Source organism: Canis lupus, chromosome 22, assembly GCF_011100685.1.
Source record: "Canis lupus familiaris isolate Mischka breed German Shepherd chromosome 22, alternate assembly UU_Cfam_GSD_1.0, whole genome shotgun sequence".
Lineage (NCBI taxonomy): Eukaryota > Metazoa > Chordata > Mammalia > Carnivora > Canidae > Canis > Canis lupus.
The window spans coordinates 2,559,198-2,583,211 of NC_049243.1; the positions used below are offsets into that span (position 1 = coordinate 2,559,198).

The window sequence follows — 24,014 nt, forward strand, 5'->3', positions numbered from 1 at the left end:
GTTAGATATCCTCTCATCACCATAACAACCTACATTCCATTAAAAAACAGAGGAATCATTAAAGGGAGGCAGAAGGAGAGAACTTTTGAGGCCGCTTTTCAGGTGTCCCATTCAGGTAGTCTCTAATCTTTTCCTGAAAGAAAAGATTAACTTCATCACTAAAATATGAAGTGTTATTCTGTGCTGCAATGCTCTTAGGGACTATAAGTTAGTATTATTTACCAGTAAATTAAGTTCCTTCTATGCCTATCAGCATTTGTTTTCTGTGTGTGTGTGTGTGTGTGTGTGTGTTTTACAGTTTTTCTTTCCCCATTTGATATCTTAGCTCAGTTGGCACATATTCCTGCTTCTACTAAAGCATGTCAATCTCTTACAAACTTCCCTTTTTTTTTTCAAACTTCCCTTTCTTATTAAACTACAAAAACAAAGCTCTCTAAAATTATGTCTAAAATTATGTTTGTAATTTTGTAGTTAAACAAAAGGCTACAGGGAAATATACTACATGTTTACAGAGAGTATCTCTAGGTTACAAATATTCAATGCATTTTTTTTCCCTAACCTTTTCTTACCCTTTCCAAGTTTTCTATATAATCATGATTAGAAAAATATATAACTATATTTAAAATACACTATATTTGTTCTTTATCATTAAATATAGTTTTCATTGACTTATTTGCAAAATTAATATTCCTTTGTGTTTAAGCATCTAGAGAACAATTTTTCTTTCTATGTACCATTTTAACTAGCTTTAGGCCTCTCTATCATATTGGATAGTAACTCCCAGAGTTTCATGGTTAATAAAAAATTGCTTTTTTAAAAAATAATTTCTAAAAATGATGATTCATTTTCTGATCCAGCTATAAAAGTTATATAACTAAAAAAATTAAGTCTATTTTAAGAGCTATTTTTGTTCACTAGTGGTAAAGGGGGAAAGTTGTCCTTAGGAACTCTACCCTTCTGATGACAAGGGTATCTTTTTTAATTTTTCCCTCATTTTATCTCTTTGTAACAGCAACCTTCTTTTCAAAACTTAAGGTCAACAAAATAAAATAATCTAGGTTCCCATTACTTTTGAGTAGAATACTAAAGTATACAGCAATAAAATACAACGGTTATAAAATAAACAATATTGCAGAATTCTTGAATAAGAATGCAACGGAAGTACAATACAGTACTAGCAACTTTAATACTAACAGAAGGTTTGGGTTTTACAAATCTAAAACAAGAAAAACAGAAACAACCACTCCTAAAGTTACTGATACCTTGTCCTTGTCTAATGTTGCTCTTAAAAATGAAGTTAAAATATACGTATGAGTTAATGATGAGTTAGTATCTGGAGTGCTTCTAAACTTAATAGGGGCATGCCACTGGTATAAACATTACAAATTTGAAGGTTGTTATATCCTAGGGTAATCATGATTTCTTATGTTTGTCCTAAAGATACTTTCATTAAATCATGATCTGAATCTTAAATTAAGACCTATCTTTGGGAACCTTAACTTTTCTGCCCCAATATGCTCATAGGTACATATTATTTTCTCAGTGATAGAGCTAAACAATCCCAACACTGGATTTTTATTTCTGCCATCCTTGCTTACCTGACCTAACTTTTTAGAATGCATAAATTTGCTGAATCCTATTAGGATGCACTTTATTACACAATAATATGGCAAATATATAATTTGACACCTCATTGGTGATCACTGCTACAAGGGGAGATGTACATAAAAGTCTAAAGAAGACCACAGATGATAGATATTCATGCATTTAGTATTTGTGCTATTTGGTTCCTGCTGAGCCAAATACAACCTATACTTTTATTATAGCCATCTATTTGTCTTAACATTTGGCTCAATTCCCAGCTTTAGATTTGCTAAGACAATTATGTTTCCTTATGTGTCAAGTTTTAGACAATTATTAAGTGCTTATCTTAAGAGAACCTGGTTCTTAAGTATTTTCTAACATTAGAAATTGTGTATGCTAGGAAATGGGGTGTTATCTTGACAGTGATATTAAAATGCTAGAATCGTCTTAGTGAGTACGTAATATTATATCAATAATGATGACTATAGGGGAGCCAGGGTGGCTCAGTCCGTTAAACATCTGCCTTCAGCTCAGGTCGTGGTCCCAGGGTCCTGGGTATTGAGCCCCGCACTGGGCTCCCTGCTCAGTGGGGAGTTTGTTTCTCCCTTTCTCTGCCATCCTCCCTGCTTGTGCTCGCATGCTCTCTGTCAAATAAATAAAATCTTAAAAAAAAAAAATATACTAGATTTTTGTCTCTTGGTTAGTCAGTCCTGTGTACTTAAAAATGATACATTTGCTAGAGATAGTTTAATCTTAAGTTAAGGTAGATAATAGTAGCCCACTAGCCTCATATGATCCTTCCAGTAAGATTACTGTTCACCCACTTATTTGACAAATATTTATGGAATATCTACTGTATCTGAGTTACCACAGAACAAAAATAAATAAAAGGCAGCTCAGCTCCTATTCTCAAGGAGCTTAAAATCCCATGAAATTCCACAATTATAATACAAGGTGGCATGTAATATATAACCAAGAGGTGGTACAAATAACTTGACGTAGGTCCTCAAGGATGGGTAGATTTTCAAAAGGCAGAAACGAGCAAATGAGTAACATTCTCCAGATAACAGCATTAACAAAACCATGGAGAAAAACATCAAATGAACATGTGATATAGGCATACCTTGTTTTACTGAGCTTTGCTTTACACTAAGCTTTGCAAATGCCGCATTTTTAAAAATTCAAAGTTTGTGGCAAGCTTGTGTTGAGCAAGTCTATTGGTGCCATTTTTCCAACAGCATGTGCTCATTTGGTGTTTGTGTCACATTTTGGTTATCCTCACAATATTTCAAATATTTCCTTCTCCTCCCTCCCTCCATCTCTCTCTCTTTCTTTCTGTGGGCTCCATATCCAATTTGGGGCTTGAACTCATGACCTTGAGATTGAGAACCATGTTCTACCAACTGAGCCAGCCAGGCGTCCCTCAAACATTTTCATTATTGTTATATTCATTAAGGTGATCTGTGATGTTATTGCTATTATTTTGGGGACCATGAACTGCACCCGTATTAGATGGTGGACCTAACTAATAAACGTTGTGCGTGTTCTGACTGCTCCACCAAATGGCTATTCCCCCATCTAGCTTCATCTTCTCAGGTCTATTTCCTGAGACACAACAATATTGAAATAAAGCCAATTATAACCCTACAATGGCCTCGAAGTGTTCAAGTGAAAGGAAGAGTTGTACATCTCTCACTTTAAATAAAAAGATGGAAATGATTAAGCTCAGGAAGGAAATTATGTTGAAAGCCAAGGTAGGCTAAAAGCTAGGCTTCTTGCACCACCATTCACAAGCAAACCTGTGATAGCAAGGGAAAAATTCTTGAATGAAATTAAAAGTTTTCCTGCAGTGAACACACAAATGATAAGTCAAACAGCTTTACTGCTGAGATAAAGTTTAAATGTCTGAATAAAGGTTTAAAGCACTCACATTTTAAGCCAAAGTTTAATCCAGAGCACAGCCCTTCTCTTCAATTCTAAGAAAGCTAAAACAAATGAGGAAGCTACAGAAGGAAAGTTTGAAGCTAGGAGAGCTTAGCTCCTGAGGTTCTAAGGAAAGAAGCCATCTCTATATGAAAGTAAAAGTGAAGCAGTAAAGACTGATGCAGAAGCTGCAGCAAGTTATTCAGAGGGATGAGCTAAGATCATTAATGAAGGTGGATAAACAAAACAATAGCTTTTCAATGTGGATGAAACAACCTTCTATTGGAAGAAGATGTCCTCTAGGACTTTCACAGCTAGACAGTAGTCAGTGCCTAGCTTCAAGGCTTCAAAGGATGGGCTGACTTGCTTTTAGGGGCTATGTAGCTGGTGACTAAGTTGAAGCCGAGGCTCACTGACCATTCTGGAAATCATAGGGTCCTTAAGAATTACGTTAAATCTTCTGTGCTCTATAAATGGAAAAACAAAGCCTGGTGACAGCATATGCTTACAACACGGTTAACTGAATATGTTAAGTCCACTGTTTGGACCTACTGACCTACTGCTCATAAAAATAATTCCTTTCAAAATATTACTGCTCACTGACAATACATCTGGTCACCCAAGAGCTCTGATGGAGATGTGCAATGATTTTAATGTTGTTTTCATGTGTGCTAACCCAGTATCGATTCTGCATCCTATGGATCAAGGAACAATTTTGACTTCCAAGTCTTATTATTTGAGACACTTTCCATATGGTTACAGTTGACATAGATAGTGATTTCTTTGATGGATCTGGGCAAAGTAAATTGACAACCTTCTGGAAAGGACTCACCATTCTAGATGCCATGAAGAGTGCTCATGATTACAAAAAATAAAAGAACATTCATGATTCACGGGAAGAGGTCAAAACATCAACATCAAACAAGAGTTTGGAAGAAGTTGATTTTAACTCTCATAGATGACTTTCAAGGGTTCAGGACATCAGTGAAGGAAGTAACTGAGAGGTGGCAGAAACAGGAGGGGCAGAAACAAGACGTGGGAGAATTAGAAGTGGAGCCTGAAGATATGACTAAATCGCTGCAATCTCATGATAAAATTTTAATGGACCAGGAGCTGCTTCTTACGGATGAAGAAAAAAAGTAGTTTCTTGAGACGGAATCTACTCCTTAGGAAGATGCTGTGAAGATGGTTGAAACAACAACAAAGGATTCAGAATTTTACATACACTTAGTTGATGAAGCAAGCAGTAGTAGAGTTTGAGAGAACAGACTCCAATTTTGAAAGATGTTCTACTGTGGGTAAAATTCTATCAAATAGCACCACATACTACAGAGAAATTGTTAGTGAAAAAATGAGCCAATCAATGTGGTAAACTTTACTGTTGTCTTATTTCAAGAAACTGCTATACCCCCAATCTCCAACTTTGGCAAGCCTCTCCCTGATTATGAGCCATTAACATCAAGGCAAGACCCTCCACCAGCAAAATGATTACAACTGACTGAAAGCTCAGATGATAGTTAGCATTTTCTAAAAATAAAGTATTTTAAAACTAAAATATGTACATTTTTTAGACATAATGCTATTGCACAGTTAACAGACTATATTATAGTATAAATTTAACTTTTATATTGCACCAGGTAATCAAACAATTAATTTGATTCCCTGTATTGCAATATTTCCTTTACTGCAGTGGTCTAGAACCAAACCCATTAATATTCCTGAGGTATGCCTGTAATCATGTTTGGCTACAAAACTGTGATATGCAATTAGGCATATTAAGAGAAGGGTACAAAGACAAATTAAAGCAGAATTGTGTAAGACCTTCTATGTCATTAAATCTAGACTTTACTGAGTGCACAAGCTAACTAAAGGCTCTTTATGAATACAGAAATGTGAAGATAAAAGAAGTAAAATAGGAAGGTTATTTTAGTGGCTCTTGACCTAAAGATAGAGAACAACAACTTGGATGATTACTTGATTCACTTACAAACATTCATGGAGTCTCTACCATATGACAGACCCTGCTGTCAGCCTTGAGGAAATAAAGTTAAGACTCCTATATGATTTGGCCCTGTTGCTTCTCTGACTTTCCCGGGGTAACTCCTACTTGTCCTTCAAGACTTGGTTCAAATATCACTTTTCCAATCAGGCCTCTTCTGACTACCCTATTTTAAAATATAACCAGGTCTATTTTCTTTCCTTTTCCACCCCCATCGTTTACCACCTAACATACTACATAATTTATCCATGTATTATATGCTTATTGTTTTCTTCTCCCCATAAGAATATTAACTACAGAAAAACAGTTGTCTTTGCCTCTTATTCACAGATATATCACAATTATCTAGAAAACTACCTAACATTTATGACCACTCAATACTATTTGTTGAATACTGCTGAGTACAGGAACTGGAAGAGTTTATAACCTTCTCAGGAGAGAAAAATTATTAAACAGTGTGAGAAACTCATTAAAAGAGGGATATATGGGGCACCTGGGTGGTTCAGTTGGTTAAGCATCTGCCTTTGGCTCAGGTCATGATCCCAGGGTCGTGGGATGGAGCCTCACATAGGGTTCCCTGCTCAGCAAGCAGTCTGCTTCTCCCTCTCCCTCTACACCCTGCTCATGCTCTCTCTCAAATAAATAAATAAAATCTTTATATATATGTATACATATATATACACACACACACACACGTTTATATATATATATATAAAACAAAATGAAAAAAAGATATACATATACGTGTGAGTATGTGTATATATATGTATATATACATATATAGTGTGCTATGAGAACCTAAATGGAGAGACACCTGGAAACACTTAAGGAAAGCTACTTCTAGAAGGTCATGATTGAATGAAATGAGAAGGGTAGGGATTTGCCATAAAAATAAAAGTACCATTAGACGTGAGAACAGCAGGATACTCTTCAGTTGCACTGAAATACGTTGTCAGTAGCACCAAATACAGAGCTTAGTACATAGTGCCTTCAGTACATGTTTGCTGAACTGAACTACACTAGAGAAAAGATCAGATATTGTCTTTATGAAGTGGAGAAAGGTCTGGGAAGGAGCAACCAAGAAAAGTAGAAAGAATTAAGACAGCATAATGTCAAGGAAATTTGGGGTAAATCATATCAATGGTGTCAAATGTTTAGAGGTCAAAAAGAGTAAGGCTGGAAGAAAGGCCTGAGTTTGGTCCATATCAGAGAGCAGATATAGTAGGATACTATGGAATGCAGACTGTCAGAATATCAAACAAAAGTAGAGATAGCATCTGAAAAGTTTACAAATACTTTCAAACATTATCCCATCTTATGGTCAGGATACAGAGACTTAAGGAAGTTGATTTGTCCAAGGCCAGGCAGCCAGCAAGGGCTTGAAATAAGATACGGATCCAGCTTTACTGACTCTAATTCTCATATTACTTCCATTCTCCTCACCAACATGGTCTTTTGCTATCATTCACAGTGGTGGGCTGCAGAGAGATGGGCAGTGAATCTACCACAATATCCCATCAATATTCTGACATAACCAGGGAAGAAGCAGGAGAGCCTGAACAAAATTTAAGTGTAACTTCAGTACTAAAGAGAGAAACTGAATTATTTCCAAAAAGGATTTGAGGCAATGAATGCAGACTACACAGAAGCTCAATAGCAGAAGAACACCTGAGACCTTACAGTTTAATTCAGTTTGCCTGTGCAAATAAGTTAGCTGTATTTCATTCTTTAAGTCAGGGCCCCATGTGGTGCATAGGAAAGGATTATAGATATGTGATGATACTGATTCCCTTGGCTCTTAGGGCTGTAGGTCTTTAGGTCTAAATTTTCTTCTATGTACCACAATGTGGTATATAATTATTATGGGTGTCTGTGAAACATTTTATGAATACAGATGCAACACTGTCTAGGGTTACTTCCAAGCAAACGACTAAGTTAAAAAAATGTTAGTGTAGGTACCTTTAAATCTTAAGATATTATTTACATTACTCACATATTTATGGAAATAAAGCTCTAAAATTAATTTTCTATAATAATTCAATACTCAAAAGCCAAGGCCAAATGATCCTGTCAATTAATTTTTCCTCCTTTCTAGGGTGACAGAACATGAAAGATACCGAACTCTGGGAAACGAACAAGGGGTGGTGGAAAAGGAGGTGGGCGGAGGTTGGGGTGACTAGGTGACGGGCATTGAGGGGGGCTCTTGAGGGGATAAGCCCTGGGTGTTATGCTATATGTTCGCAAATCGAACTCCAATAAAAAAAAAATATATACAAAAAAAATTTTTTCTTCCTTTCTAAATATACAAAATGTACTAAAATACGTGAAATAGATTTAACCAAAGATATACTGTATTAGGTAAGCTTCAGTTCTGAAATGGTACTTTCTATTTGAATTAAAGTTAAATAATAATATTATGATCCCTATTCTATAGATACAAGAAGAAAAATAACACAAAAACATACCTGTGGGGCGTATCCAGGAGGCACATAAATAGGAGGCACAGAACCATTTGGGGACATCATTGGAACCTGAGCAGGACCTGAATGGATCACAGAAATATGTGTTAATCCAGCATTACTTAGGAAGCTAAAGTTGAAAATAATTTGAATTCCACTTTGAATCCTCATCTAAAGTAAACATTCAAATTAACAGTAACTGTATTACTAGGAAAATAAATTAAAATGGTTCATCTGCTATAAAACATAAAAATTTATCTTGTAAAGTGCACTGATTATTCTTTACCTACAGTTGTGTTTTGTTAACCTATCTGGTGATCATAACAGTCACTTGGGGGAGCTTTTTTAAAAATGCAGATTTCTAGGCTCTCCTAGAGATTCTTTATTATGCTTACAGTGGGGTTTCAAGTCAGTATATTTACTTTACAAATATATCTGGTGAATCTTATGATTATGCAAATCCAGGAACACTGACCTAGAGGAGAATCAAACTAAACTTTGCATATAAAATCAATGACAATACAAAAAAGCAAAATTTTGAAGACCAATAGGAAAAAAGAAAGGTCATGAGGGAAGAGCAGTAAGAGAAAGAATTAGAAATTTGGAATTTGCTTTGTTAGTGTTCAAAGCCTCTTGTGTAATGTGTAAGTCATGTCTGTGGGGCCTTGAGAACAAAGTTAGAAAAATAGTATATGTGTATATTTAGCCAAGGAATAACTGTTTCTTACACTAAAAAGTTCTAAAGAAGAAAAAAGGGACAATTTAGCTTGTCTTATTCTATATTTTCTTTCATTTTTACTGTTATCCTTTCCAGATAACTTTTATAAATATTATCTCATTTATTCTCTTAATGTTTGTAGGATAAAATAGGCATTTTGGGAAGACGTGTTTTTTTCTAGTAAGTAATATCTTGCTTCATTTAACTTTTTATTTTATTTATTTATTTTTTTTATTTTTATTTATTTATGATAGTCACAGAGAGAGAGAGAGAGAGAGGCAGAGACACAGGCAGAGGGAGAAGCAGGCTCCATGCACTGGGAGCCCGATGTGGGATTCGATCCCGGGTCTCCAGGATCGCGCCCTAGGCTGAAGGCAGGCGCCAAACCGCTGCGCCACCTAGGGATCCCTCATTTAACTTTTTAAAAAGAGTATCTCACCTTCAGATCCTTTTTTCCTTCTAACTTCAGACTGCATTGTACCCTCACCCATTAGTTTTTATTAACTTGAAACTGAACCATCTCAAAGAGCCTCACTCATTTCTTAATAAATGTACCCAAGAATCTAAAGAAGAATGTAATGGGGGAAGAGTTTTTTTATATGTGGAATATCACCCTGAAGAGTACATATAATGGATATCAGCTATAAAAGAAAAGGATGAAAAGCTTAATAATAGAGCAGAAAAGAAATAAATTTCACTGGTAACATTATACAATACTTCAGGAAAACAAAATGAAAAGCACGGGGGTTACAGCAAATCTAGATTAAAGCCACTCTCCTCTTTCCCAGGAAGGAGTGACAACCAAGCAACAAAGTGGTTGGCGGTGGGGGCAGGGGAAAAGAGGTGAGACATAGCGAAAGAAAGAGAAAAGAGGATGTAGGAAAAGGTGGGTACAGGAGGGTAAATGCTAAACCGTGGTAAGGGAAGGAGGGAGGGAAGAGAGGAGTAGGAAAGGTGAAAAGAGTGAAGAGGCCTGGAACGGAGGGAGAGAAGGGGAGGAGAAGAGAGAAAAGGGAGGGAGGGAGGAAGGAAACAAGAGAGGGAGAAGAGAGAGAATAGGGTAAAGACTCAAGAGGATTCAAGGAAGTAAGGAGCTCACGTGTGTGCCTGTGTGGGGGCAGACTACCAAATTATGCTATATACAACTATAAAAATAACTTAAAAAAGATTTATTTGACAGAGAATGAACAAACAAGGTGCAGAGAAGGGTAGATGGAGAGGGAGAAGCAGACTCCCCACAGGGAGCAGAGAGACGGATGAAGGACCCCCAAGATCACAACCTGAGCTGAAGGCAGACAACCAACTGAGCCACCAGGTACTCCTAAAAAAAACTTTTCAACATTGTACTCTTCCCATTTAAAACAAGCCCACCAAATACATGTTGTTCAGAATATTTTCTTAAAATAGCTAATTATATATAACTAAGATTAATGTACTATATGCTAGGCCTTTTGTGTTCTTTTTTCTCCTCATAATCATTCTACTAGTAGGTGAGTATTATTATTTCTCCCATTTTCCAGAAGTGGAAATTAAGGCAGAGAGGTTAAGTTTGCCCTAGTGGTAGAAAACGAATTCAAAATCAGGCAGTTTAATTTAAGGATATATCTTTACAACATAATTAGTAAACATTAAAATACTCTGCATTACTGGCAACTGATATAACTTGAGGCTCCAATGCTTTTAAGGAAAATTAAAGCCTTCATTAACCAAAAAGAGAGGAAGGAAGAACAAAGTTTTCCTACATTTAAGGCAACATTAACCTATTAATTTACAAAATAAAACTTGTGAGGTGCTTTATTCCCCTAAGTAAGAAAGGCTTCACCCAAAACTTACCTTTTAATTTCTCTATGCCAGACTCAAGAGAAAACGAGAACAGTGTAAAGAAAATCCTGGTTTACATCTATTAGCTAATTTATATAAACCTACAGTAAACTCATTGTATGAATCTTGAGAACTGGCTTAGATACTATTCATAGCATGTGAAATTTAGCTGGGAACCAGAAAAGAAAATTCATTGAAAATCCTATTTGTAATCTTAGTAAAGGAAATTAATATTTTTTGACTTTCTACTAAACGTGCCAGGGACTGTGGTTCCTTTCACATGTCGTCAAGTTCAATTCTTACATTGAGTCATCAGAATAGATTTTTATTGTTTTTCAGCCACCAGAGAAAAAAAAAAGTTATTGCTGATTACATTTAAAATTGCAAAACTACTTTGGATTGCTTCTTTTTTTTTTTTTTTGGATTGCTTCTTTTACTAAAGATATAAATACTACATAATTAAAATTCAAACCGTATAGTTTGAAAGCTGCTTTATAGTTTATATTTTAGTAGAGCAAAATTCTACTACTGAAAATAGAACAAAACAAACTCAACCTAAAATAAACCAGCAGTAAATACATTACTAGTTGCAGTCCCGGAATATTATTTACTCATTTTCCTATGAAGTAATCATTTCACTCAAGCAAGTAAATTTTCTTATCTTGAGGCAGAAATGGTACATGGTTATTTTTTTAAAAGACAATTCATGGATACCATATTTAATATCTAAAATACTGTTGTGAAATAACATTCAACAATGAACACATAAAAGCCCCATTAAATAAACATAATAAATACAATTTAGAATACAATATTTACAGCACAGCTTCCGTTGCTATTTCTGTCTACAGCAGCAAACCTCTAAAACCTTGCTTAATCATGCAAATGTTTGTTTACCTCCTCAGTTTCACCAATACTTTTATTGTTGGAATAAAATATTGAAAGTACTAAAAGATTAACTACAAACCTTGATTAAATGCAGTGAGCAGGTATTTTGTCCCAGTAATGACGCCAAATGTTACAAACTGTTCCATTAAATGCACATATGCCACAAGAATAGCCATATCTGAACAACTGTAGATATACCCCGTAGCTCCTTAATAATCTACATGATGTAAGCAAAATCCACCCCAAAACATAAAGCTATTAAAATCATTTTTAGGTGCATGTTTCCTATTCTAAACCCTAACAGAAGAGGAGTCAATTCTAGTCAACAATTGTCTTTAGAAATTTGAGAAGCCCCTCACCTCCATTTCTTAAGAAGTGCCATCAATGATTTAATAAAGATGGTATTTCATTTACTGTAAGTTAAATTCTTCTTTTTCTTTATTAGCATACATTCACATTTAAGAAGGTATTTGTTTTTTGACAAAACTAAAAATTTGACTTTAAATTCTTAAAATGCAACGGGCTGCTGACGTGCTACACATTCTCCTTATAAGCAAGCTTTCACAATGGCTTCCAAATAATCTGATGCCAATATTCAGATTTTAGTGGTAAAAAGAAAAACCTAGCAAAATAAAGGCACTGGAAAGGAATATTCCATGGAATATAAAATCAGTCCATCTCCAAATAGAGTCTAATCTTTTTATAACTACATGGTCACAATTTAAAATATTTTTACTGCGATAGATTTGGCATCTACTGAAAAAGAACACACGGCATGACTTTAGATTAATACGATGCCTTCTGTTCGAAAATAAAAAGAATGTTCAAAAACAATCAGCAAATCTTACCACTCATTTTGTTTTTACAGTAGCAGCAGAGAACAAAATCCAACAAGGAAACAGCGTAGTACACGTTAACAGCTTTAATTGGAGAACGGTTCCGCTTTTTTTTTTTTTTTTTTGCAAAGCTGTGAGAGGAAAAGATCCTTTGACCGAGTCACGTGGTGCCTACCACGTGACTTACAGTGACCCGCGGAAAGGGAAGGGGGGTTAAAAAACAGCAAGGAAAAAAAAGCAAACATTCCCGCTGCCAGCGTTTGGATTGTAGTAAATCATTAAATGGTTTCTACTGCTGCTGCCTTGAATTTGACGATCTTTCTGACTTCCTCCTGAACTAACTCAAAGGATCATCAAAATACACGTACAGAATTTTTTTTTTTAAAAGATTTTACTTATTCATGAGAGACACAGAGAGGGGCAGAGACACAGGCAGAGGGAGAACCAGGCTCCCTGCAGGGATTCCGCCCCCGCCCCCCATCCCAGAAATAATTTGATGTAAAACCGTTCTCTTTGTTTCCATTTCCCTCCTGTAACATTACAGGCATTATCTTCTAATTCAGTTTTCATTATCCAAGCTCCTACTTTCATCTATAAAGTGTAAGATACATATAACATTTATTAATCTAGAAGATTCGCTCTGAAATGTCCTTCTGTAACTTGATCCACTCTCCATGCTCATCCTTAAAGAATGCCCACAGCGTACAATTGTCTATAGAATATTTATTTGCTTGATCAATGTGTTCCTCTAAGGTGAGTTTTATGTTTCAGGCTGGCATTCGCCTCTCAAGTTAATAAAGGCTACCACTTTAAGTGCTGGTTTTACTTTATTTCTGATTTTGTTTTATGTTTAAGATTTAATCTAGACATTAATTAATACAGACACTTGGTGGACAGCATTCTCCCTCATGCTCATGAAATCTTAAAAAGACAGGCCACAGTTCAGGATCAGAGTGCTCTCCCCAAACTCTGGAGAAGAGGAAAGAGACCAAAGATGTTACAACAGAGGGGAAAAAGACTATAAGTGTAAGAACTTTTGGAGGTCTTTTAATTACTTTATCATGCTATGTAAGCTAAGGAAACTTATTAATAGCTGATACAAATGAATAGGTAATGATAATGATTGTGATTTGTTTAAAAGTTGCACAGTGGAAAAAAACAGATTTTAGTACCAGAAGATTTAAGTTTTAATAAAAGCTTCAGTATTTTTTAGCAAGATAATTTACTGCTTTTCTCTGAGGTTGTTTCTTTCTGTAAGAAGGTTAAAATAACCTCACAGCATTGTTGTGAGAATCAAATTAGATATACTAAAGTACTGAATAAGTATGTACTATATGTTGGCTAATTGAATTTAAATTAAAAAAAGTACTGAGTACACACTGGTTGGCACCACTCAATAAAGGGTAACTATTATTGCTCTGTTTTCAAGAATAATAATTATATGTTGCAGAGTATGTGCCAGGCACCATTTGGAGTATTTTACAAATGTTAACTCAACCCTCACAATAACTGAAATAGGCATCCTTTAGAGGTAGGGAAACTGAAGCAGAATGCAGTTAAGTAACTTGCCAAGAGCATAGAATGAGGCAAAGACAGGATTATCTAATGATAAGGTTATAGTTAACAACAACAACATGTAAACCATGTTCAAACCCCCAAGAAGGTGGGAAAGAACTAACTAGCAAGAGATAACCTGGAGCAATAGATACCAATAAATATATGCCAGGCATCCCAGAGAAAGTAAAACACTAAAAGGCCATTCTCAAAAGTGGCAAAGGGTAATTGTTAATTTCGAAGCTCCTACTGGAAGGGAAGGCTGCCCTGAAGAACAAGGCCTGAGAGTAAAGAGTGTCCTGGTCAATGGAATCTGCTCATAAGTGTTCAACTCAGCTTCTCAGCAAACCTAACCATGCCTCTGATCTTCAGTCCTTAAACAAAAAGCATGCCCCTGCAACCCACCTTCTCATTTTCACTCTTCTCCTCACACAGCTGTTTCCATTTCTTGACTCTTTAATTGATGATCTCCTCAATTTTTTCCATTATGCTCACTAGAACCTTTCCCATTATAAATTCCCCTATATCCTTAACCTTTTCATATAAGACCTGTTGATATATTTCCTTTAAATGAAACTCGGCCTCCCCAGGACAATTTTTCTAGCAGCTCCTGGGAACAGAGGCTTCCCATTCCTCTTCTGAAGCAGTCTCCAGATACCCCAAGGCTGCTTCCCATTACTCCTGTTGTTCCTGTTTCATGCTGAAGTTTCTTTTTCCTTGAGTTCATGTCATATGAGATCATCCTCTACCCCTTCTCATTGCTATCATGCTCAGGTCTCATTTATTGAGAACTCTGGCACCATGTTCACAGTTTTTTTCCTCTACCCTGCTTTTCTCCGTCAACACGATGATGACTTCAATGTCCAAAAAAATGTAGCCTCAAACTTTCCTGAACTCTTCCCATTCTGTTTTTAGTAACCCATGTTCAAAGATACATCCTGGAACTTCTCACTTAGAATGCCACCATCTCATCTTTGAAAACTCAGACATTCATGTTTCAGTCTCTGGCCACCACATCTATCTTTCATCTCTCCATTTTCTCTTTCTTCTCCAACATTTGTTCTTTCTCATAATGATTTCTCTTTCCTTCTAATCAAACACTGCCTTCATTGCATGATTTCCTTTCCCATGGATGTCTTCCTTTTATATCCCCTCCCCACAACGTCCCCAATTTCAACCAGACTTAGAACTGTAGAAATCAAATGGTACAAACTCACGTTTGTAATTTAGTTATCTCCGACTTTAACTCAGTCTTGCTCAGGAATCCTTTCAGGAATTTATCCCTGGTTAATAGCCCATCTTGTTTTCTAGAGTGATTATCAGAGATCTCTACCACCTTTTAAGGACTTCCCCAAAACGGACCTCAACCACGTATGTCAGCATGAAATTGAACTATTTCGATACTATTTTCTTGTATCTTCCCTTCACTAGGAAGATATCACTGTCCCTTCACTAGGTCAAAGCTATCTCTCGACTTCTACTCTTTATCTGATTTCCATCTTGTCCTCCACCAGCTCTTTGCTCTACTGGTCATTCACTATTTTCAACTGTCTTCAGTATTTTCAACCTTTCTAACATTATCCTCAACTGTCCTCACAGTGGCCATAGAGTTCCAATGCCCAGGATTAGTGATGTGGTTCATACTTTCAAGAACTTTTCAGTTATAGTAAGGACAATATAAAATAGACATATTTCATGTTTCCTAAAGACATTGTTAATTCAAGAATGTGCATCAAACAATTTTCCTAGAGGAATAAAGAGAAAGGATGTATCAAGAACATTACAATTACAGGAAAGCATTATATGGTGATGAGCATATTCTTCATTTTCCCTTACCTGATTACATGAGAATTCTAGCAAACTTAAAATGCATCTGCTTTGTATTTTCACAACTCTGTCTCAAACAATTTGCAGAGAGTTCTCTTAAATCAATAGCATGAAATGCCACAGCAAGTGTTTGGACTTTTTGATAACATTTTAACACATCAGCTATTAGCATTCTTGAACTACTGATTTTCAGGTAGATTTGTCAATACAAGCACTAGGTGACACTTGGGTGACATTGGTTATATGCATTTATTGGGTACCAGGTACTGTTGTAAATGCTTTACAGATACTAACTCATTTCATCTGTATAATATCCTCTGAAGTGGAATAACTATTATTTTCATTTTATGGGTAAGAAAACTAAGATACAAAGAGATTAAGTAACTTGCAAGGTCTCATAGCCAGAAAACTGTCAAAGAACTAGGTGGTCTAGCTTTGAAATCTGTGTCCTTTACATTACACTGCCTCTCTTGTTTAGGATATAACACTTAAAAATTATAAAATTAATGAGAAAATTGGTATAATAATACCAAAGTTCAGCTAAACTACAAACAGAAAAGCACCAAACATTTGGATGGAAGACCCCACATAATACACCTCAAATATCTGCTAGTTGCATATAATGGCAACAAAGCAAAATGCACCTAAATATATCTCACTGAAACTTTTATGAAGACCTTGAGTTTCTAGTAAGTGAGGAATATCATATGGGAAAGTTAGTGAATTACTTAATATCCAAACCTGTCCCAAAAGTAACTAAAGGAGATTTAAGCAATACAGCAACAAAAACAAAAAAACTAAAAAATCCTCAACATAACAAAACCAAACCCAAAACAAAGCAGCTGACAAACTGAAGAAAAGAGAAAATTAATATAGAAAATAAGGAATGAGGCTGGTCTTATGCCCTCTCTAGAATTGGGCCATAATATCTCTCTGGTTTATATGAACTGAAATAAGATTAAAATTAGGACACCACGGACCACTGTCAATAGTCCTTGTCTTCTGCAGATCAAGTATGTCTCATATTGCCATAGAGCATAGCCCCAATTACTTGGCTTGAAAAAAACTAAAGCAGGTATAACCTAATACTGACTTCTACCATATATAAAATTCAGTAATGCATCAATAAATGTCTAACTTTAAGCAACGTACCCTCAAAAACAGATGCAAAATGAACAGCTAAGATAGCAAGACAGCTGAATCAGCTGACTTGCAGAAAGGGCTTGCTAACTATGAGGCAAATTAAAAGTTGAAAGAGCTGACTTTCATTTTATAAAATTCTTTCTGGCAAACAAGATCAGTTGTTTATTAAGGCTGCTCTTAGACTGTAATAAGTCTGGGTCATTTGCATGTTAGAAAATTTAAGAAGCAGACTCATTCAGCTCAAATCATTATCACAAGAATTTAAGAGTAGGAATGTGAAATACATCTCATTCTACTCTTCTACAAATATATATCCAGTCCTTCAAAAGACTGACTCTGATTAGGACTGTGATCCTGATTCTTGCAGCAGTGTTAGGGTACAAGTCCTGAATTAGCATCTAAATAACATGTGTTAAAGCTCATGCAGCTTAGACTGTAACTGATGCAAGTCCATGTAGTCAAGGGACCTAGGAAAGGTCAATGACATCTGCAAGTAATCAGGTCCTCTATGGGAGAAATCCCTTGCTGGGGAGTAACTGACAATGACATATGCAGATAATCTCACGAAGGTAAGGGGAACAAAGAATTAGAACCTGTAACTTTACTCGTGGGCACAAGTCAAAATTTGTTTCTTTTAAATCTGATTTGCTTGGCCAGGTGTCCCTAAGGTATCAATTTAATAAAGGTTTTACTTTATGTGGTCCATGCCAATAGAAAGCAAATGTGAGGATCATCCTAAAATCAGCTATGTTTTTGGACTGACTGGGGATGAGCTGGATGAAGAGGCTAGATATTAGCCAGAGATTGGTTAATAGGACATATATATTTGTGTTCTGACACAGTATTTCCCAACTTGATTTATGTGCCAGTAAATTTTTAAAACAAATTTTGGGGACTCATTAAGGTAATCAGCTTTTTAAAGGCCAAATTATGACGTTAAAAAGAAAGAAGAAATTAAGAAGAGAAGGAAGTCTATTATATATTATCGCGTCATTTATAAAGAATATTTTAACCTCAAAATAGAAGAGCTTTAACTTCAGAATTAAGAAAAAAGTCTCTAGGGGTGCCTGGGTGGCTCAGTGGTTGAGCGTCTGCTTTTGGCTCAGGCCATGACCCCGGGGTCCTCGCATCGAGTCCCACATCGGGCTCTCTGCATGGAGCCTGCTTCTCTCTCTGCCTATGTGTCTCAGCCTCTCTCTTTGTGTCTCTCATGAATAAATAAAATAAATCTTAAAAAAAAAATCTTTAAATTAAATAAATTTAGCTTAATGAAAAACTACTACAATACCCTTATTTTTCCCATTTCTTAGACTGGTTAAATGTCCCTAAATCTATGGACAAGGTTTTGGGAATAACTCTTAGTAGTAGGAGAAATACAGATTTGTTTTTGAGGCTGGTTAAACTCTGGTGATGCAAGAGGGAGAAAATAGAGTAGAGGTAAGATAACCACATTATCATCATCTAATCTAAGACACTTCTGAAAGTAAAGGAGCAGCTTAAAAATCACTAAAATTATATAATTTTTTTTAAAATTGCAGGAAGTCTTTTATTTTATTTTATTTTATTTATGATAGTCACAGAGAGAGAGAGAGAGAGGCAGAGACACAGGCAGAGGGAGAGGCAGGCTCCATGCACCGGGAGCCTGATGTGGGATTCGATCCCGGGTCTCCAAGATTGCGCCCTGGGCCAAAGGCAGGCGCTAAACCGTTGCGCCACCCAGGGATCCCCCCCCCTTTTTTTTTTAAATTATATAATTTGGAATAATCTTTTATTGATTGACAAATTGCTTTTCTTACACTGAGGGACATGAAAAGTTCTATTAAAAATGTTAAAAAATAAAAGGCTTTATTAAAAAACATATGCAAGTATATTAAAGGGTATTTTATGGACTTCTTTATGTTGAATATCTGGATATTAAAGTAGTGTTAACAGAACAATCTTTTTAGTACATATCCATGTATTTTAGTCAATCTGTTAGCTCTGTCTTTATTCCATATCGCTGGTATATGACTGAAAATTTTCTTCTTTCAATATAGCCTCATTTTTAATTTTTAAAAACTGCCTGCAACTGTTATATTTTAGTTAATAACTTTGAAACTATTGATCTCTTCAACTCTTTTCTATAATACCTTAAGACTACAGTATTTATATTCAGAGAATACTCTGATTCTTAGGTGCCATCTGGTAAACTGGGAGCCAATTCTGCTTAAGCAGAGGATAATCTTAATTCTATTCTTTTTTCTTTTTGAAATGTGTAAATATTTAACTCCAAATATTTTCACTGGAACTATAATACCTTCCAAGTTTTAACAAACAAAACTTATTGGATTGTCTCTATGATTCTTTTGAATATTTTACCAAATTTAGAATTTCTTTTTAGCTCACTGTTACTGAAAGGGCTTATTGCAAAATTTAAAAAAAAGCACTGCCAATATTAAGTAGTTACAGATTTATACAATAAATGACAAAGCCATTCAGATTTTCTTTTCATATACTCTGTGGCAGGAATATTTAGATTTTATCTCCTGCATACAGTCTACATTTATCTAACCCCTATGCTTCCCATTGGTGACCCTCAATCAGTAGCCTCCTAATGCCAAGTGGCCAGCAGCAGCAGCATCACATACTTCTTCAGCAGCCACCACCACCAGGAGACTAGAAGGTATTAGCAGATCCTAGCCTTCTGTATCTAAGAGTACTTTATTTTACTTCTAAGTACCTTAACTACTATCCTTGACTTGCTTCTGGTCAGGATCAGAAAAAAGAAACAATACTCTTTAAGATTGTTGCCTTTAAGATTTAATCAGAGGTTAAAGTGAAAAACAAGAGGAGATCATGGCAGAAGCTGGAAATACAAAATGGTAGATAACCAGATGCATCACAGCTTATTTTAATGGAATCACTATTATACTCTGTCAAACAATGAAAAGTCTGGAACAAATGTTAAACTGGTTAAACACCACGATGAGAGGTATGAACTGGGATCAATAAAGTCACCCTATTAATAGTAGATACCCATTTGATAAGTTGATAAAGTTAACATTTATTCACTTGAGGCAGGCAATTAGCATAGGCCTTCAGTCTAAGAATTTAACAAGTTGGTGGTCATAATTTGGGAACAGAATAAGGCAGAGAGTTACAGAAGAAAAAGATCAAGGTCATTATTCACTGCTTAGATATTTAAGGGCTTTTTCCATGAAAATATATTATTCTTTTTTAAGGTTGGATAAAGTAGACTTCTTAAATTAGGGGCCTACTAAGTGTGATTCAGAATTATGGGTAATTTCATTTATCTGTGTACAGCTAATTGACAATTTCTATAATTAGAATTGCTAAGCATTTAGATTTATCAGTGATAATAAGCACATCAAGTAGAAGAAGTTTGAAGAATGACTGTATCATGGTTAGAATTTATCGTTAGCACTAAACTGAACTGTATACAGATAAAAAACTTGAAGTAGGAGATGTATTTATCAAGTACCTGTTTCTAAAGTAGTTATTTTTAGTGCTCTTGTTTAGAAAGCTACAAAGGCTGTGATATTAATGTGCATGGATGCAGCAGGTTGTGAACACTATTTTTAGTATCAGTTTAATGTGAACAATGATGAATCATTCTTTGTTATTCTAGTAGGAAATAGTACTTGGGTTTTACTGCAGCACATCAGATTAACTATCTCTCAATAACTGCACACCCACATGCTGACATCACACTGGCAGTGATATGGATCAATGACGCAAATCCTGTCAGGATCAAACATTAAGGCCACAGAGGTTGGAAAAAAAAAAAAAAAAAGCCCACATGACAGGGCAGACCAGTCATCCAACATGCACAGACTGCATTAAATCAGAATTGCTGATGTTAAAAAGGGTTGTGATAGGTTCTTTTTACATAATAGCTAGGGTTTTTAATTTTAATGATAGATTTCCCACATAACCAGCTCTATATTTATCTTTAAGTTTCCTCACAGCTTCTGTGATTTAAGGTCTGGACCTTTTAGAACATGTCTGAAGGTTCTACTAGCCACCTGAGTTACCTGGAAAATAGCCTCTGTAGCCACTCTTTGGACTGATCTTTTGTAGAATATGCCACCATTTTAAGCTTTTTATAGAAAATGTTGTGCCTGACAAATAACACATTTACATTTAGATTTGGAGCACTACATTCCGTGGCCTTACAATTCGCTGCTACCTCAGGGTCTTTTACATTGTTATCTTCTTCTTTAGGCTTTCACTATTTTTAGTTTTACTGACATCAAAATATCGATTTTTAAATTTTTTTTACAGATGGGTTTGGAGAAGATGGTTTATTATGAATAACTATATATGAGGTCTCAAAATATCTTCTCCCTGAATTAACCCACCTAGAATTAGAGATCTCTCCCCTAACAGGAACAGAACTTATCTCTGGAGGCCTGCCACAGAACGTTTGCATCCTCATATATAGTCCTCTGAGAAGAAATTAGGCCTCTACATTTAAACACGAACATTCTTTCTCCTCAAAGACTATCACTTCTCAGGAGAACTGGAAAACTGAAGGGAGATGAGAGCTGGAGGTAAGTTTAATAACCTTTTGTTCTAGCATCTTTAATCTGACATAATCAGACTAACCTGAAAACATGCCAACAATCCTTTCCTATACTCTCAGGCATTGCCTTCATGTTGTTTCCTAAGAGAAATCTTTTTTTTTTTTTTTTTTTAAGAAGGAAAAGCAAAAGCTCTCCCTTATTAGGTTGGTTTGCATTTTAAAAACTATTAATCATCTGAAAGAAATATTCGGAATACATAAAAATTACTGAAATAGTTGTCTTTGGTTCTTTTTGAAGGGTGTCTTTAAATCTAGATTATTCATAGTAGAAATGCTGTTTCACAATTGAAAACACTGCTATACTTTTTCACTATACATCAACTTTCATCAGGAGAAGACTAGACTATAAGGTCTTATTTTTCTGTTATGATTTATATATTCTGACCATTTGCTATTGGCCACTGTTTTACTCTACTCATTTTAACCTCCTCAGGGCAAGTCTCACCAGCTAACACGTTCCTTAAGTGGAAAAAAGGAGATTAAAAAACCACTGTGTTGATGGCTTGCTAAAGACTATGAAGAGAAGAAAAAGTTCCCACAAGAGTGAAGACAGAAATAAAGGCCTCACATCCCTTTCATTCTCTTCAGATTCACGCATTACCAGACTGGGAAGTAAAGAGTCTTATTTATGTAGATCATTTATGATAAGGTTAAGCCAAGAAAGGAGATGGAGCTTTTCCCAGGCTCTTTTGCTTGTGGCCATAAGACATTCTGGAGATACTTAGATTGCAGGTGTGGGACCTTCCTTTTCATTCTTGTCTCCTAACTATACAGTTTCTCTCCCAAAAACAACCATTCTTTGCTTCTTATAAATCCTTTCAGAGATATTCTGTGCTTGTAAAAGCAATTATATATATAATAATATAATAATAATTGTATAATAATATACAAATGATAGGGGCACCTGGGAGGCTCAGTTGGTTAAGTCTCTGCCTTTGGCCCAGGTCATGATCTCAAGAGTCCTGGGATCAAGAACTACATCAACATTCCTGCTTCGTGAGGAGTCTGCTTCTCCCTCTCCCTCTGCCCCTCCCCCCTGCTTGGGTGCATGCTCTCAAATAAATGAAATCTTAAAAAAATATACAAATGATAGTATACTATATACACTGTTCTGCACCTTAATGATATAGCTTAGAGATCTTTCCATATTGGTATAGGTAGGGCTGCGTCACTTCATAATAGCTGCATAGCATTTCACTGTAATAGTGTACCATAATTTATTTAATTATTCCTCTACTGATAAACATTCAAGTTATTTTCAACCTTTTACTATTACAAACAATGCTGCATGAATATCCCTGTAAAAACATAATTTTATAAGTATGTTAGTATATTTGTAGGATAAATTATTAGAAGTGGAATTGCCGAGGTAATTCCACCTTCATATGTCATGGTATCTATCTGTAACATAGCCCTTTCCATTTTTAGTCTCATTTTCAGACACCCCTTCATGTACAATGTTCTCCAAACTCTCTCTCATAATACCTTTTCAGTCTCCTCTAACGTCTGTGCACTGTGCCTTTGCACAGGTGATTCCTTCTGCCTCTAAGAACTTTTTCTATTTTTTCCCTCGTGGCTAAATTTTCTATTTCTTTAAGCACCAACTTTTCCTGGAAGCACTCAATGACTATTCCAAGCTGCATTAGGTATTCCTTCTCTGGCCTCCCCTATATATTTGGGCATACCTAATTCTAACATAGTACATATTCTACTGTTTTAACTGTGGATTACTTGCCCGTTTCCCTTAGTCAGCTGTGAGGCAGGATCTAAATTTCTGAAATGGCTGTCAAGAATTGAGTTGTCCTTGAGGACAGCAAAAGAGATTTAGGGCAAATTCTCTTTCCAAGTAAAGAATATGCATTTAGTTATTCTCTTTTGTGTTCTGTAAGTGTCTGAGTATGAGAGAGTTAGTACAAAAGGGTAAGGAAATCCAACATATTAAGATTTTTTAAAGTGTAAAAATATTGAAATAATGAACTTTCATTGTAATAAGAGGGATTTTCCAGAAATGATGAAAGATTGTATGATAAAATGAAGCAGAAGGAAATGCTGAATACAGAGAACTTTTTGATCCACTGAGAATTAAAAACAAGATTTGATTAAAATTTACTCTCTAAAAGTGAATCAACATTTTCAAATTATTATTGTGGAATCAGATTTTAGAATCAGAATTCTACATTTAAATGATGAGACAAAATGATTATATGACTCTGGCAAACCTCTGGAGCCTCTAGAGCAATTAATACATACCTGCAAGAAAACTATCACCACAATTATTATGTTATTGCATGACTCTGATGGTTAATGACACTATGTTTAGATGTCCCTTCATATAATACCATAATCACAGTCAGGGCACAAGCCATACTTTTGTAGACACAGGAATGGTTTTCCTAAGAAATGAAATTATGTTGGTTGCCATGACAAAGGAAATGAATATTTTGAGGAGGGGTCCTAGATAAGTTGGAAGAAGAAAATGCTTTTCCATCTCTCTGTATCTAGGTAAATAGTAAAAATCACATTCAGCGTGTTGTCATATAAGAAAAGGAACCGGGAAAGACCTTTTCTCTCTCCTGGGATACTCTCTGCAGATGGTACAAGGGCATGTAAATCAGATTATATAAATTCATGGTAGTCTCTATAACTTTATATGTTATATGTTCTCTGAACATCCTAG

At 35.5% G+C, this 24,014-nt stretch overlaps 1 protein-coding gene and 1 long non-coding RNA gene across 6 annotated transcripts in view; one reads left to right on the forward strand and one right to left on the reverse strand.

The window, feature by feature from the left end:
• Window positions 1-24,014, reverse strand: part of FNDC3A (fibronectin type III domain containing 3A) — a 176,047-nt gene that overhangs the window by 67,943 nt on the left and 84,090 nt on the right. For 3 of the 4 annotated variants that reach the window (XM_038569476.1, XM_038569474.1, XM_038569475.1), the window contains exon 4: window positions 7,972-8,048. In XM_038569476.1, the coding sequence (XP_038425404.1) occupies window positions 7,972-8,048 (77 nt within the window). Of the gene's footprint in view, window positions 1-7,971; window positions 8,049-12,240; window positions 12,363-24,014 lie in introns of those variants that run through there. The other variant, XM_038569477.1, reaches the window with a different exon arrangement.
• On the forward strand, window positions 35-22,385 carry LOC111091797. 2 transcript variants are annotated; one of them, XR_005376175.1, is made up of 6 exons: window positions 35-115; window positions 7,941-8,141; window positions 8,826-8,863; window positions 9,864-9,998; window positions 21,142-21,305; window positions 21,771-22,385. It is a non-coding gene; the product is annotated as an uncharacterized LOC111091797 (long non-coding RNA). The 2 variants fall into 2 exon arrangements; XR_005376176.1 differs by lacking the exon at window positions 8,826-8,863.